Genomic DNA, 13,341 nt, shown 5'->3' with positions numbered 1-13,341 from the left:
TGTTTCAGCATTATGAACTCTTAAGTACAATGAGTCACATTCCCATTTCTCCAGTCATTGTTAGTAAAGTCATGGCACCTACCCAGGTAAAGTCTCCACTGAATACATTTGAATGTGATGGAAAAAAAAATCATTTGGCTCTTGGTGGCTTTGTAATATGAGGATTTTAAGTCACCGAATCATAGAATCAAGTCCAACCTGTCACCCAGTACCTTATGATTACTCAACCATGGCTTCAATTGCCACATCCAATCCCTTTTTAGACACCTCCAGGGACAGTGACTCCACCACCTCCCTGGGCAGCACATTCCAATGCCCAACAACTCTTTCTGTGAAGAACTTTCTCCTCACCTGAAGCCTAAACTTCCCCTGCTGCAGCTTGAGACTGTGTCCTCTTGTTCTGGTGCTGGTTGCCTGGGAAAAGTCACTTGCCTTTGTCCTCAGGCCTGGCAGTCAAGTGTCAAACATAAACTCTCAGGACATAAAAACATCTATTTTTCTCCCCATGAACATAATTTTAAATGTATTTCTATATATATGTGTAGACACACACACATATATATGCATATGTTATTTTTTTAAGTGCAAAGGTAGAGGCTCTGCAGGTAAACACAAGTGGCTAGATATAGTTTTAAATACACATGGTGATTGTAGTGAATCATACAGGAACACTGGATTGATTTCCACTATGTGTTCCAAAATGTAAAGAAAATTCTCGTAGCGAGTAGTTCACTGATGGAAAGCCATGCACCTTTGTGATAAGGTATGTGGTCACCTTTCTTAGTATTATGTCTGAAAGTTGCTGAATTATCTATTTGTTTCAACACCTGAATTGCTATAATATGCAGCACAATAAAATCAGTAAGTACTCTTTATTTAAATGGTAAATATGTCTTTTGAAAAATGAGCAAAACGTGGGTTTCACTTAGCAGCCTTTCAGTGAGTGTGAGAAAGTAAGATGGCCAAGTTATAATTAAGATGCATAAAAAGCCCCAGCATGTGGCACAGCTACCAGAGATCTCAGCAGTTCTATTTCCTACACGCTTCTTTATGAAAGAAGGGAGTAACTTAGCAACACTTGGAGGAGTGGAGGAATTTTTTGTTGAATGTTTTCTTTCCAACTTTTCTCACGTGTACTGAGAGCCATATAAGCAAACCTCTATTTTCATGTCCTTTCAGGAATGTGGTTTTTAATTCAGAGACTCAGGTGGGCTCTCACAAAAACAGAATAGGGTAGCTGATTGTTATCAGTCTAAGCTCAATATTGAAAAACATTAGCTGTGTATTCCTTTATAAATCTGTGAGACTGTGATGTTTTGGGTGTACAGTTTTTTTTATTCTAGTAACTTTTCACATTAAGTGTCCTGTATGTGTTACATATTGAGTGGAATATTAACACTCTAAGTTAAATAGAGAGAAAAAGGTAATGATAGTTTAGATTTTTAGAGTGAAGAACGTGAGAAGTGTTTGTGATTAAAAGGTAATAACTAAGAGACCTAATCAAATGGCAGGTCTTGAAGGGCTTTTATTCGATTGTAAAAAGTAACAGAAAGCACACAGGACACTCAATAAATATATGAGCGTGGAATGGAAATATGCGCATACATTGTGCTGAGCAGACCATAAGGGAATTGAATAGCATCTGAATCTGATGCCTTTGGGACAAGAGGGAAGCAGCCTGAGCAGATGAGACTATTCATTATAAACCATAGCTTGTTTGGTTTTGAGTTAGTGTTGGTGCAGGTAAAATAAGTAAGACACTGAGAATGAGATGGTGTTTCATTTGTTTCTCTACCTGATAGCAACAGTGTTTGCTAAGGCAAACAAATTGTAATTTACTGAAAGTATCTTGTAGTTTGAGACTAAGGGTGTATAAAATTGAGTGAAGTGTCTTGTGTCTAGAAGATAATACACTTTCATCTATACAGTCCCCTTTTTGTGATGTACAGATTTAGAGAGCTGTTGTACAGGGACACTGGTAAAGGCACAGACTCTTTTGAGTTGTACCTTTTGATGCAGAGCCTTATGTGGTGTGTATGAACTGTACTCTTAGCCTCTGATCCTCCCATTCCTAGTGAATCTGCCTGTGAATGTGTTTGTTACAGTGAATGGAGCTCCTGTAGTCTATAACAGCTGTGGACTAGTGCATTTGGATACTGGTAGTAAAACCTTGGAATTCTGTGCTAACTTGTTTGGTAGTTAAACTGATTTCACAAGTAGCAATTAATGGAATGCAGCTTCAGTCGTGTTGCTAGATTGCAGGCATGTGTGCAGCTTCATTATAGACATACTTGTGAAATGTGTTAGGAAGGAAGAGTCCAACTGCTTCCACCAGCTATTCTTGTCTAAATTGTTTGCTACTTCTCCAGAGTCTATTTGCATATTTTATAGTGGTGTTGGAGAATACCTTAGCTTTTCTGTGTTGCTTTTGTGTTATATATGGGTGAATAGTAGTGTACTCTTCCTTTCTGTGGCTAATGACACTTGGTGTGTAAGTAGTATATTCAGAGAATACAGTTTATTGGTAAGAACGTCTTTAGAATAGTTTTTTTATGCATTTTTAAATATTCCTGCTCTGTTACTTGAGAGGTATTTCATATTGTGGAACTGAAAAAAATATGCTTTTGTTAATCAATGTTGTATAAATGTATGTTTCAGGATATTTTGTTTTGTTTTCTTGCAGTGGAAGCTTTAACGTTCCCTCCTTCTTCAGGGAAATCTTTTATTATGGGAACAGACGAAGCCCTTGAGAATGAGTTGGGTCTTGGGGAGCTGGCAGGCCTTACAGTAGCCAATGAGGCGGATTCACTGACGTATGATGTAAGTGTCCAATGATAACTCAAGATCCTGCTCTCTACTTGCTAAAGGCAGGTGCAAGTTACACGTGTGTAGACTCCAGCAGAAAACATTTTCCTGTTAAAATTATGCTGCCAGAGGATGTCACAAATTTATATTTGACATATCTACTCTTCACATACACAGCAGCCTTCAAGCTCTCTGCAAGGCCCTCTCCTTCTCATTTGCCTGCCATGTCATTCAAATTGTTGAAAGTAAATGTAATTAGCGAGAGTAATTCAACTGGACACTTATAACCCCAGTGACACTGAGCAAAACTGCAAGTAGCATGGCAGGTTAATGTTCCCTCTACATGGGACTGGTGAGGCCATACCTGCATGCAGCTTTGGCCCCCTCCGCTTCAAGAGGGTTCTAGAGGAATTGGAGAGTTCAACAGCTAGGGACTAGGGAGCTAGTCTTTTCAGTTGTTAGGAGGCTGTGAGGTGCTTGAATAGCAGGTGGCAGATACTGTAAAGGTGCATAAGGATGACAGAGCCAAGCTTCTCCTTAGTGCCAGATGTTAAAACAAGAGGAAACAGTGGCAAATTAGGCTGAGGAAGTTCAGGTTGAGCATTGGTGGAAAAAGTGTCATGTGTAAGGTGGTGGTACTAAAGCAAGTTGCTGAGAGAAACTGTGGAATCTCTCTCCTGGGAGATATTCAAGGCTTGACTGGAGGAGAGCTCTTGTTTACATTACCTGATGTAAGAAACAGTCTCATTTCAAATGGGAAGGCTGGACTAGAGACTTTTTAGGAGACTTGTGGTCAACACTTCTGTCAGTATGTGAGTAGCTTATGGCTTCTTTTTCCTTCGCTTTTTATGAAAAGTCTTTCCTAAAATTACTTCTTTGCAGTCTTATGAAACTTTTATCTATATTTCTGATTTATTACAAAAAGGTGCTTCAGGTATTTAATCATCTACTCCTTTACAATCTGTCAACTTCAGATTAATCTTGCCGTTGCATTATCCAGCTCTGTCAAGGTTGAGGTATTTTAGAGATGTTTTGGTGTTTTTTTAGTACTGCATGTTGGGGAGGAATCCTGTCCTTCAGTAAATCTGACTTAGAGCAATCACCATCTGGGATTTTACTATCGTAAGTTATGTCTGAGACTTCAGAAACAACCTACAGTTCTACCCTTGTCTGTACTTTTAAAGAAATAAAAATAAAAGTTTACACACATTTTGAGAATGACATTGCAGGGATGTGCTCTACTACTAGAGTAAGTTTAGGAGCATGTGATATGTTGTGAATTTTGAGGATTGTAATAATATGGAACACCTTTGCTAAAATTCAGTATTTATTTTTTGGGCCTACAAAAAGGAGTAAGATGGGGTTCCTAAAGCCTAGATGCTGAATTTTTAAATTCAGATGACATGGCAAACCTAAACCATCTCTACAAGACCTTAATGCTTTCAGTGCCTGGCTTTGTTGTTCAGGTGTGTTTGTCCATGTCTGTATGCTGAACTAACAGCTTTCATTTATGGAATTCAGCATTTCTTTATCCACCTTTATCCTATTCTGTGTGGTTGAGAATGGTAACTTGTGTTTGTTAAATGACTCTATGAAGTCCTGTGATCAGGATTTCATAGTCATACTTACCTCAACTATTAACTTCTTCTAGTGCCGGCTAAATGAAATTGTTTACAAAGCTCCTTGCTCTTGTCCCTGTGCTCTTTATTGAAGCAAAATGAAGGGATAGTTTTTTCCATTTCAAATTTCACTAGAAGTTTAGCTTACAAACAATGCAGTGTTTTTATTTTGGACTACTTCATACTTTCTTCCAACTGTCAGATGTGAACGGGGTAGGATTAGTGTAAATTCAGTATGATTTTTTTTTTTTGGTGTCAATTTTGAATTGTATGGAGAATGAAGTTGAAAAAATCATGTGAATCTATCTGTAAAGGTATTTGTTCTCAACTGTTGCAGACACTTTCCTATTTTCAGTCCCTTTTGTCACGGACATTTTTACTGGATTCTTTTCTTCTAAAACATGGCAGAATTAGCCTACATCATTTCATAGTTTAAGTTTTGGTGTTGCTTTGGCTGTGTCGAAATTAAAGAAGGGTTTTCACTTACTATGTGATTGTGAATTTATTACTTAAAAATTTTCATTTTGTGTGTTGGGTAAGCTTTTTAGAATTTGTAACAGGATGAAATTTGCCAGATTGCTAGCCAATACTCTCAAGTACTTCTTTTTGCTTTCTTTACATATTCTTATCTTAAAAAATGCTCACTGTTTCTCAGGTTTTTTTTCCCCCTACTTTTCTGGGTAGATGGATAAGTTTCCTAATATCACAGTAGCCTGAGTATTGTGCATAAGAAAATCTGAACTAAAAAAAGTTACTTTTAATATGTTGCACTGACTTGGAGGTTTTGTACTTTGCGGTAGGTTTCCTGCGACTTTGAACAAGAGCAGTGTCCATAATCTTGTGTACCATTGCTGTTTGTGGAGTTTCCAGATTGTTTATATAGACATGAATAATAATATTAGTGGCAAACCTGGATCAGGTGCTAATTTTGGGGTTGAGCATCCTCCCTCCTGACTGCCAACTTGCTTTTCAAGTCTCAAATTACCTTATTGTGGTATTTCAGTGGGGAGAGAGAAGAGGAGGCTGTCTGCTATGTTGGTAACCCAGCCTTTCGTAGCTTGTGAGAGACTGCTGGATGAAGAGTAGTGGTAGTGGTGCTGTCAGGCAGCCGGTGCCTGAGGGCTATGATCTGTTTTCACTTCTGCTACTGGTCTGCTACCTGGAACCGCCCTCCATTTACTTACCAGTTTGTAAAGTAATCATCTTGGATACCTTTGGGAGAGCATCTTTGAATGAGATGCAGATGGAGACTATTATCCCACCAGAACTGGCATGCCCTGTTAGTCTATCTGAGGTGTCTGTGACTTTCAGAGATGTTACACAGAACCTGTGCTGCTGTTATGGCACTGGAGGACCTGTGAGGTTCCCTCTATCTCCTAATTGTGATTAGATGGCTGTGTTGTGGCAACTAAATTCCTCTCCACATATCTGAATGCTCTGTACATAATTTACCATTTTTGCCGAGACCTTCTCAGCCAGTCTCCAAAAAATCCACCATAGGTGGCAACTTTGCAGTCCTGCCCCATCCTTTCAGTAGCTCAAGCATTTGTCTGTTCTCCTGTTGAGCCAACTCAGTGCAGTAAACTGGCAAAGAAACTCACTTGTCTCCCTGAACTAAGACAGGTGAGACTAAGCCTGCTGTTAATCCTGTCTCCTTGTTTAACATCTATAGAACCTCTCAATTTGAATCATATTTATATTATTAAATCCAGATGTACAAAAATTAAGAAAAAGTACTTTTACTTTTAGACCTCTCCCCACCACCTGCCATTCCAGCATAAAATGTATGTTCACAGAGTGACTCAAAATAGTTCTTGCTTCTTTGTTGCTAACAATACTAAATTATTTGGATTTATGCGTAGCTTTCAACATAAGTAAAATGAAATCATTGATATGTAAATCATAATTGCTTGGTTTTCTGGTTTTCCACAACCAGCATCAGCAGTGGCTATAGGAAGGTAAAATTTACTATGACAGTGTTGATTGACAGATCAATAAAAGTCTGTTCAGCATTTTACATCAACATTTGTTCAAGTAACTCTTTGGGTTTTTCTTAAGGGCTTTCTTTTTGGATCTGCTAAAATGCATTTGTGGACACATAATTTTGTCTATATCTGTGGTAGCATAGTGCTTGCCAGTTTGTAGCCAAGCCATTTCCTTGCCCATCCCCACCCCTGTTTTTTTTGCTCTGGCAAGATTGTCTTGCATTATTACAGAGCTTATATTGCCTTTGGTGAGTGAGTTAGGTTATGTTCTTTTCTGTTCTGTTAGACATGTTAGACACTTCTCTTGTTTCTTTTAGACCTTTACTTCAGAGATGCCATGTCAGTGGTACTTTGGATATCCAGGGACTGCAGCTTGGTTGAATCAGGCCTAGTGTTAGTGAATGAGCCAGCAGGAGTAGGTTAAATTTCAAATACCAAACAGAATTTACAGCAGTATCAGTCAGAAAGGCACTTTTCATGTTTTAAATTGTGCAACTTAACAGGCACAGAATATTTCAGATTTACACAGAATGTATTGCTGTGGACACAACACTACATGCTGTCTTTGTTGAATGCATCTACCTTCTCATTTTAAATTGCCTGACCACTGTTAAATGGACAGTTGCTCAAGAGCAGGTTGTTAATGAAAAGCGGATGAGGTAATTTCACATCTTCTGAAAATGCCAAACTAAACATCTGATTTCTTCCTTTTCTTGTGCCTCCCACATAAATTTCAAGTTGGGCTTTTTTATTTTATTTTGTTTTTTGATTAGATAGCAAACAATAAAGATGCATTGAGAAAGACTTGGAACCCGAAATTCACATTAAGAAGTCACTTTGATGGAATAAGAGGTCTCGCTTTTCATCCAGTTGAACCAGTCTTAATAACAGCTTCAGAGGACCATACATTAAAAATGTGGAATTTACAAAAAACAGCCCCAGCAAAAAAGTAAGAAGTTTTTGGATTTTTGCTTAATTGAAAAAAAAAAATAATTCATTTATGAAGAGGGAAAAAAAAAATCAGTTTTAGATATTGCTTCACTGGATGGCCCTTGCAGTTAATGGAAGTTGTTCCTTGAATGTAAGAGTAGGAAAACAAGCTCTTGTAGAAGAAATTCATGCATATTTTTGAAGGTTTTGTTTGTGAAAATGAAAACCATTTGCTTTTTAAATTTTCCTTGTACATAATATGCCAAATTAATTTACTAGTGAAAATATTTGGATATGGCCTGTTAATGTGCTTGCATGTGTATATAAATGTACCAAAATGCATTTATATATATGTATACACATATATGCATATATATGTGTATAGTTTAAACTTTGAGATGTTGCCAGGTTCCTTAGTGCACTGTTGCTTGCATATTGTTGACAATTTCCAAAAATGAGAGCAGGGCTAATAAAGTAAAGGGGAAGTCCATCTTACCTTTTAGGAGGACTGGGGAAAGCATGTGGTCTTCCCACAGCCTGTAACAAGCACCAGACTGGTAAAGTTGAGGCAGGAGTTTTTGAAGTGGTTTGAAAATGTGCTACAGAATTAACATGAAAACAAGGTATCATAAGCTTCTTTGCTTTGATAGGGATTTGGAGCACTTAATAATATATTCCATATCATACTGATGGCCCTCCAGTCCTTTCCTACCATTAAGGTACCTACGTACTGCTTTGGTCAGTGAGAATTTGTGGACTCTGAACATCTTTAAACACAAAACAAAGTAACAAATCCATCATATTTTAAAAGAATGGAAAGAATTTCTAGGCAGATGGGAGAGGAAGTTGTGAGAGAAATGCTTTAAAAGATGTGGCAGTGGTTTGGAGAATTTAGCAGTTCTGTCATGTTTTTGTATGTGACATTACACGGTGCTTTGCATGTTAACTTTTTCTTGTACTTCATTTAGGAGTGCTTCTCTTGATGTAGAGCCAATATATACCTTCAGAGCACATACGTGAGTATTTCCTGAGAAACTCTGTCATATTTTCAGATTTTTAAACAAAATAGCTTTTTAAAAGTAATTTCAACCCTGACAACTAGTGATTTTATGTAGTTCCTTTAGTTCCCTTGTTATTTGACAGAACTGCATAGGTTAATCTCCTTTCTGCATAATTATGTTTGGAGCTAGGTACACTGTAGTTTTAAAAAAAGAAGCCTACAAATTTGATGCAGTTCAAATTTGGTTACATGTGCTGTTCATTGTTTCACCTCTTCCCTACTTGCCAGATACGTGCATCTGTTTGCACTGAATTTAAATCTACTGGATTGATTTAATGAAAGAGCCTTGCTGTTTATGCAAAATAAGAAAGCCTATGGTTTAGAATTGTGACACTTCTTTCATATTTCACGTGCATAGTAGTTACATTGTCCTGATTGTAGTTACATAGACAAATATTGTGATGGTATTTTTGTGGGAAATTTGTTGCATTCCATGCAGTAAGTGACTTGTGTCTAACAGGGAATCTTGATGATTCCGTTGACACTGTTTTTCACATGATCATAACCATAATGTTGATAATCAACCTTTCTTTGGTGGGTGTTCTTTCAGTGGACCAGTGCTCTGTGTGGTGATGAGCAGTAATGGTGAACAGTGTTACAGTGGGGGAACAGATGGCCTCATCCATGGCTGGAACACAACCAATCCAAACATTGACCCCTATGACTCTTATGGTATGTTTCTGCCACACACACCAGTGAAATGATGCATTTATTGACATTAATGTTATGTGTCTTATAATAGGTGGGTGACGCTTCTTAGAGAATTTAAAAGAGAAGATTCAATGTTGTCTTCAATTACTTTAAGTAAATTTCTCTTTTAATACTGATGTTGGTTGATGAGAAGATAAAATTCATCATTTCCTTGAAAAAGGACTTGATCTCATCACAGATTTGTGAAACAGCTAGGTTGAAAAAGTAAAAGACTAAACCTGATACTTTGCAAGGACAGCAAATATGTATGTTAATGGCTTTTTTTATTCAACAAATTGCTCTGCAGCTGAGATAAAAAGAGGTTGTATAGTCTGAGACCAAATCTATTAATGTCTGCAAACAGCTAAAAAATCCCAGTTTGGTAGGGTTTGTGAGCTCTGAATGAATGTCAGCCTTGTGTCTGTGTTTTAAAATATAGAATCATAGAATCAATAAGGTTGGAAGAGACCTCAAAAGATCATCAAGTCCAACCTGTCACCTGAGACCTCATGACTACTAAACCATGGCACCAAGTGCCATGTCCAATCCATTTTTCGCTTATAGCTTAAGATGTGGTTGGCCTCAAAGCTGGCTTATGGAAAAAAGGGATCAATGTGCCATTAATGGTTGAAAGTAAATTTTGAAGTCAAAGTGTTTTTGTCAGCTTTGGTACTGTCCCTTCTGCTACAACATTGTTTTGTTCTATCAGACCTAACCTGGATAACTGAATGCTGATAAAATTCAAGAATCTTCTACAAGAATAATTGATTCTGTATTGATATGATCTGATTAGTCTTGTTTTTTTTCATGGACTAGCTTTTTAAGGTTGATCTATAAACACAGACCAGGATACAACTGTTGACTTAACTCAGATTTTGTTTTGAAATGTGGTTTGTTCTGTTCACAGATCCTTCTGTTCTGAGAGGTGCCTTTGTAGGCCATACAGATGCAGTGTGGAGTCTGGTTTACAGTGGAGCACACCAGCGTTTGCTGTCCTGTTCAGCAGACGGCACTATACGTCTGTGGAAAGCTACAGAAATTGCTCCAGCTCTCAATATATTTAATGATAATCAAGGTACAGAAAATTGTCCTGTCTTCATCATTCAGGCTGCCATACTTTTGGCTACAAATCTTTAGGAATGTTATGGGGAAGATTAAATTTTGGGTTTGTTCTCTTTTGACACCAGGTGAATACATACCTTAACACAAGGGGACAAGTTGCATGCATCTAAAAGCCAGGTGCAACAGATGGTCTGCTGGTGATACTAGAATCATGGAGTGTAATGTGTGGACTTTATAGATGAGATTTCGTTAGGGCCTTCCTTTTGGTTTGTCCAGAGTAAAAAACCCTTCCCCCAGCAGCGGTTTGCAGTAGCCAGTGCTTCATCTCAGGCTAGTGCCATTGTACCTTCCAGTTGTATTTCCATGTTTGCATATTAACTAAATAGCAGTAACAGTAATCTTAAGCACTGCTAGTTGAAAAAAAATTCCTCCTTTAGATCTAGTTACTGCAGTGTCATGTGCAAATCAAAATCCTATTGCTTAGAGTGTAATTTATTGAAGTTACTGTCTTAAGTGCACTAGAATAAGTCCATTGGCATGGCCACACTCATAGAGCTCATCATAATCACCAATAAACCAAGACAGTTCCTTAGCTCTTCAGAACAACTTTAAGACAAAATAGTATTTGGCATAACTGAACAGACCTACCAAATTATGATGTAAAGCTGATCAGGTCTGCTATTACTTGTTAGTTAAACTACACTGACCAAAACAAATGTTTAATTTATTTTAGTTCTTGCAGAACTATGTTTCCAAAGGTCTGCAAGATTCTGAGAAAAACATAACTAGTTTACTGCCAAATTGCCTACTTGTCTGCTTTTAAAACTTCCTGGTAGTGATTTTGCTTGGTTGATTGATTGGTTTGGGCTTTAGTTATTAAAGTGAGAGGGAAGGTGAAGTAGTCTTGCCTCACAGAGGTAATCTTTGGGGGTTTTACTTTTCAAGCTGGAATGAAATGTAAAATTCAAAGATCATCTCTGGAAACTGAGTTTCCCTATGGCTTATTGAGAAGTGTGAACAAACTGCTAAAATGCCTAGCAGTCATCATTGTAGACTTACCAGGAAGCTGCAGGTAAACAGGCATTGCAGTGGTAGTTAAGGTCACTTCAGAAATAGATACATTTTCTGCTAGCACCACTCATTTTTGGCTGTATTGTAGTGCCTGTAGATAAGACTCACCATTCCTGAGCCACATTAACATTCTTGAGGTCATGTGTCCAGTAAAGATGTTACTCCCATTACTCTTGGATTCAGAGGGAGGTGATGATATTCCTGCGTTATCTGGATTTATGGACATTAGGCTGCTTAACATTGTGTCTCACTCTGTGCCTCTTCCTCCTCCTGGCATCTGTGCAGCTGATGGTGTTCTTTCACATAGTGGGTAGTGAACAAGATATTTGAGGAGAAAAATTCTAAGGGATATTTCCTGTACCCAAGTTTTTCTGATTTGGCTTTCTGTCCTGTAGTGCTCGGACAGCTACAGTGTCAGGAGATCAGATGCATACTTGTAATGAAGTTATGCAACATTTCATGCTAACCATGTCAGTGTACAAAATTTGCACCTGGAAAGCTTTGCTGGGTTTTTTAAGGTCTGAATTTGCCTACATTGATAATAACATTAATCACCTGTTCTGTAAATGAGTTTACCCCTTCAGTTACATAGCCTTTTACTTGATGCAGTGGAAGGAAAAGGGGGCAATTTGTAGCTGTATTTCTGTCCAGCTTCAGTTGCAAATACAGTGTCTTGGTAAACATTGTTGTTGATATGCCTATCAGAAAAACAGGATGAAGATAGTGATCATACAGGGCAATTTATTTAGATTTGCAGAATGTAAATTTTTAAAATTCCTTTCACAATCATGGCCTTTTGATATGAAAGGGCTTAACTGGTTGGGGGTTTTTGTTTGTTTGGAGTTTTGGTTTGTTTTCTTTACACCAAATTAATTTAAGAAAATGTTCTCTACATGGTTTTCTAGAAATGGGAATTCCTTTGTCGGTAGATCTTGTGAGCAGTGACCCAAGCCTCATGGTAGCATCATTTAACAGTGGATACACTAGCATTTTTAACATGGAAACACAACAGCGAATTCTTACCCTGGAGTCCAGTGTGGATGCTAGTAAGTATCAAAAAACCCCAAAGAAACCCCAAACTAAAAACCAAGAAATGCTTAAGAGCAATACTGTTGATAGGCTTTTTGCTGTTTCCAAACAACTATGCAGTGTCATGATAAATTATAACAAGAATTATGTTACAAGCTGTGTTTTGAGAGGTAACAGTAAATTATTACTGTTGCAGCAGATCTTGTGGATATTTCAGTAGCAGAATAGGGCACATACTTTTGTGAGAAGGTGGAAGAAACAAGCCCACACTATCTAAATTCCTCTTCAAGGAACAGTATCACAAGAAAAAGCACAGATTTCTTTAACACAGCCTAGTGGTCTTTGCAGGTTCAAGATTTCTATTCTTGCTTTGGTCTAAAATTGCAAGATAGATGTAATATCAGGAAAATCTAAATCTGAATTTATTAAAAATTTGAGAGTGTGTGTAGATTTTATATATACTGTTTATACACATTCTCAGCTCCTTTGCAGTTGGGCTTTAGTTAAAGTTTTCACTGTAGAAGAAAAACAAAGCTTCAGTGGAAAGAGTATTCAGAAGATCCCATATGATGCCATGGCTCATGACAATGGCCAATATCAGACTTGTTAGAGAAAACTGTAAATTATTTTACCTGGGTCTTAGGAAGGAGACTAGAATGAGCTAAAGGTTGCATATTAGTAGCCTGGTAACAGCAATATAAATGTTCAGTCTTTTCTAAAATGCCCTTGGTGGAGATAAGCAAGTTGGAGCTTCATCCACTATTGATAACCCTGCTGGCTGCTGCTGGCCATGGTGCTGCCAGCAGCCAGAACATCCTAGCCTCCTGCCAAGCTCAGCCACCAACGTCCTGCTCCACACAGCCCAGGGCAGGGGCAGCAGGCTTCTTGCACTTGGCTTGGGGTTGGGTTTTCTTTCAGTTTTGTTAGGAAGAAGTTCTTCACAGAAAAGTGATTGGCCATTGGAATGGGCTGCCCAGGGTGGTGGTCGAGTCACCATCACTGGAGGTGTTTAAGAAGAGACTGGATGAGTCACTTGGTGCCGTGGTTTAGTTGATTAGATGGTGTTGGGTCATTGGTTGGGCTCAATGAT

General features: G+C 38.0%; 1 protein-coding gene across 4 annotated transcripts in view; it reads left to right on the top strand.

Annotated features, from left to right (window-relative positions):
- STRN (striatin) overlaps nucleotides 1–13,341 on the top strand; it is a 79,224-nt gene that overhangs the window by 51,071 nt on the left and 14,812 nt on the right. For all 4 annotated transcript variants that reach the window (XM_068156193.1, XM_068156199.1, XM_068156208.1 and 1 more), the window contains 6 exons: nucleotides 2,684–2,820; nucleotides 7,183–7,358; nucleotides 8,308–8,355; nucleotides 8,950–9,071; nucleotides 9,997–10,164; nucleotides 12,128–12,268. In XM_068156193.1, coding sequence (XP_068012294.1) covers nucleotides 2,684–2,820; nucleotides 7,183–7,358; nucleotides 8,308–8,355; nucleotides 8,950–9,071; nucleotides 9,997–10,164; nucleotides 12,128–12,268 — 792 coding nt within the window. The remainder of the gene's footprint in view (nucleotides 1–2,683; nucleotides 2,821–7,182; nucleotides 7,359–8,307; nucleotides 8,356–8,949; nucleotides 9,072–9,996; nucleotides 10,165–12,127; nucleotides 12,269–13,341) is intronic.

This window comes from Melanerpes formicivorus, unplaced genomic scaffold (genome assembly GCF_026170545.1).
Source record: "Melanerpes formicivorus ecotype bairdi unplaced genomic scaffold, bMelFor1.0.p_v2 SCAF_2, whole genome shotgun sequence".
In the NCBI taxonomy this organism is placed as follows: Eukaryota; Metazoa; Chordata; class Aves; order Piciformes; family Picidae; genus Melanerpes; species Melanerpes formicivorus.
Note: the sequence above shows the minus strand (reverse complement) of the source record. Positions and strands in the feature narration are given on the sequence as shown.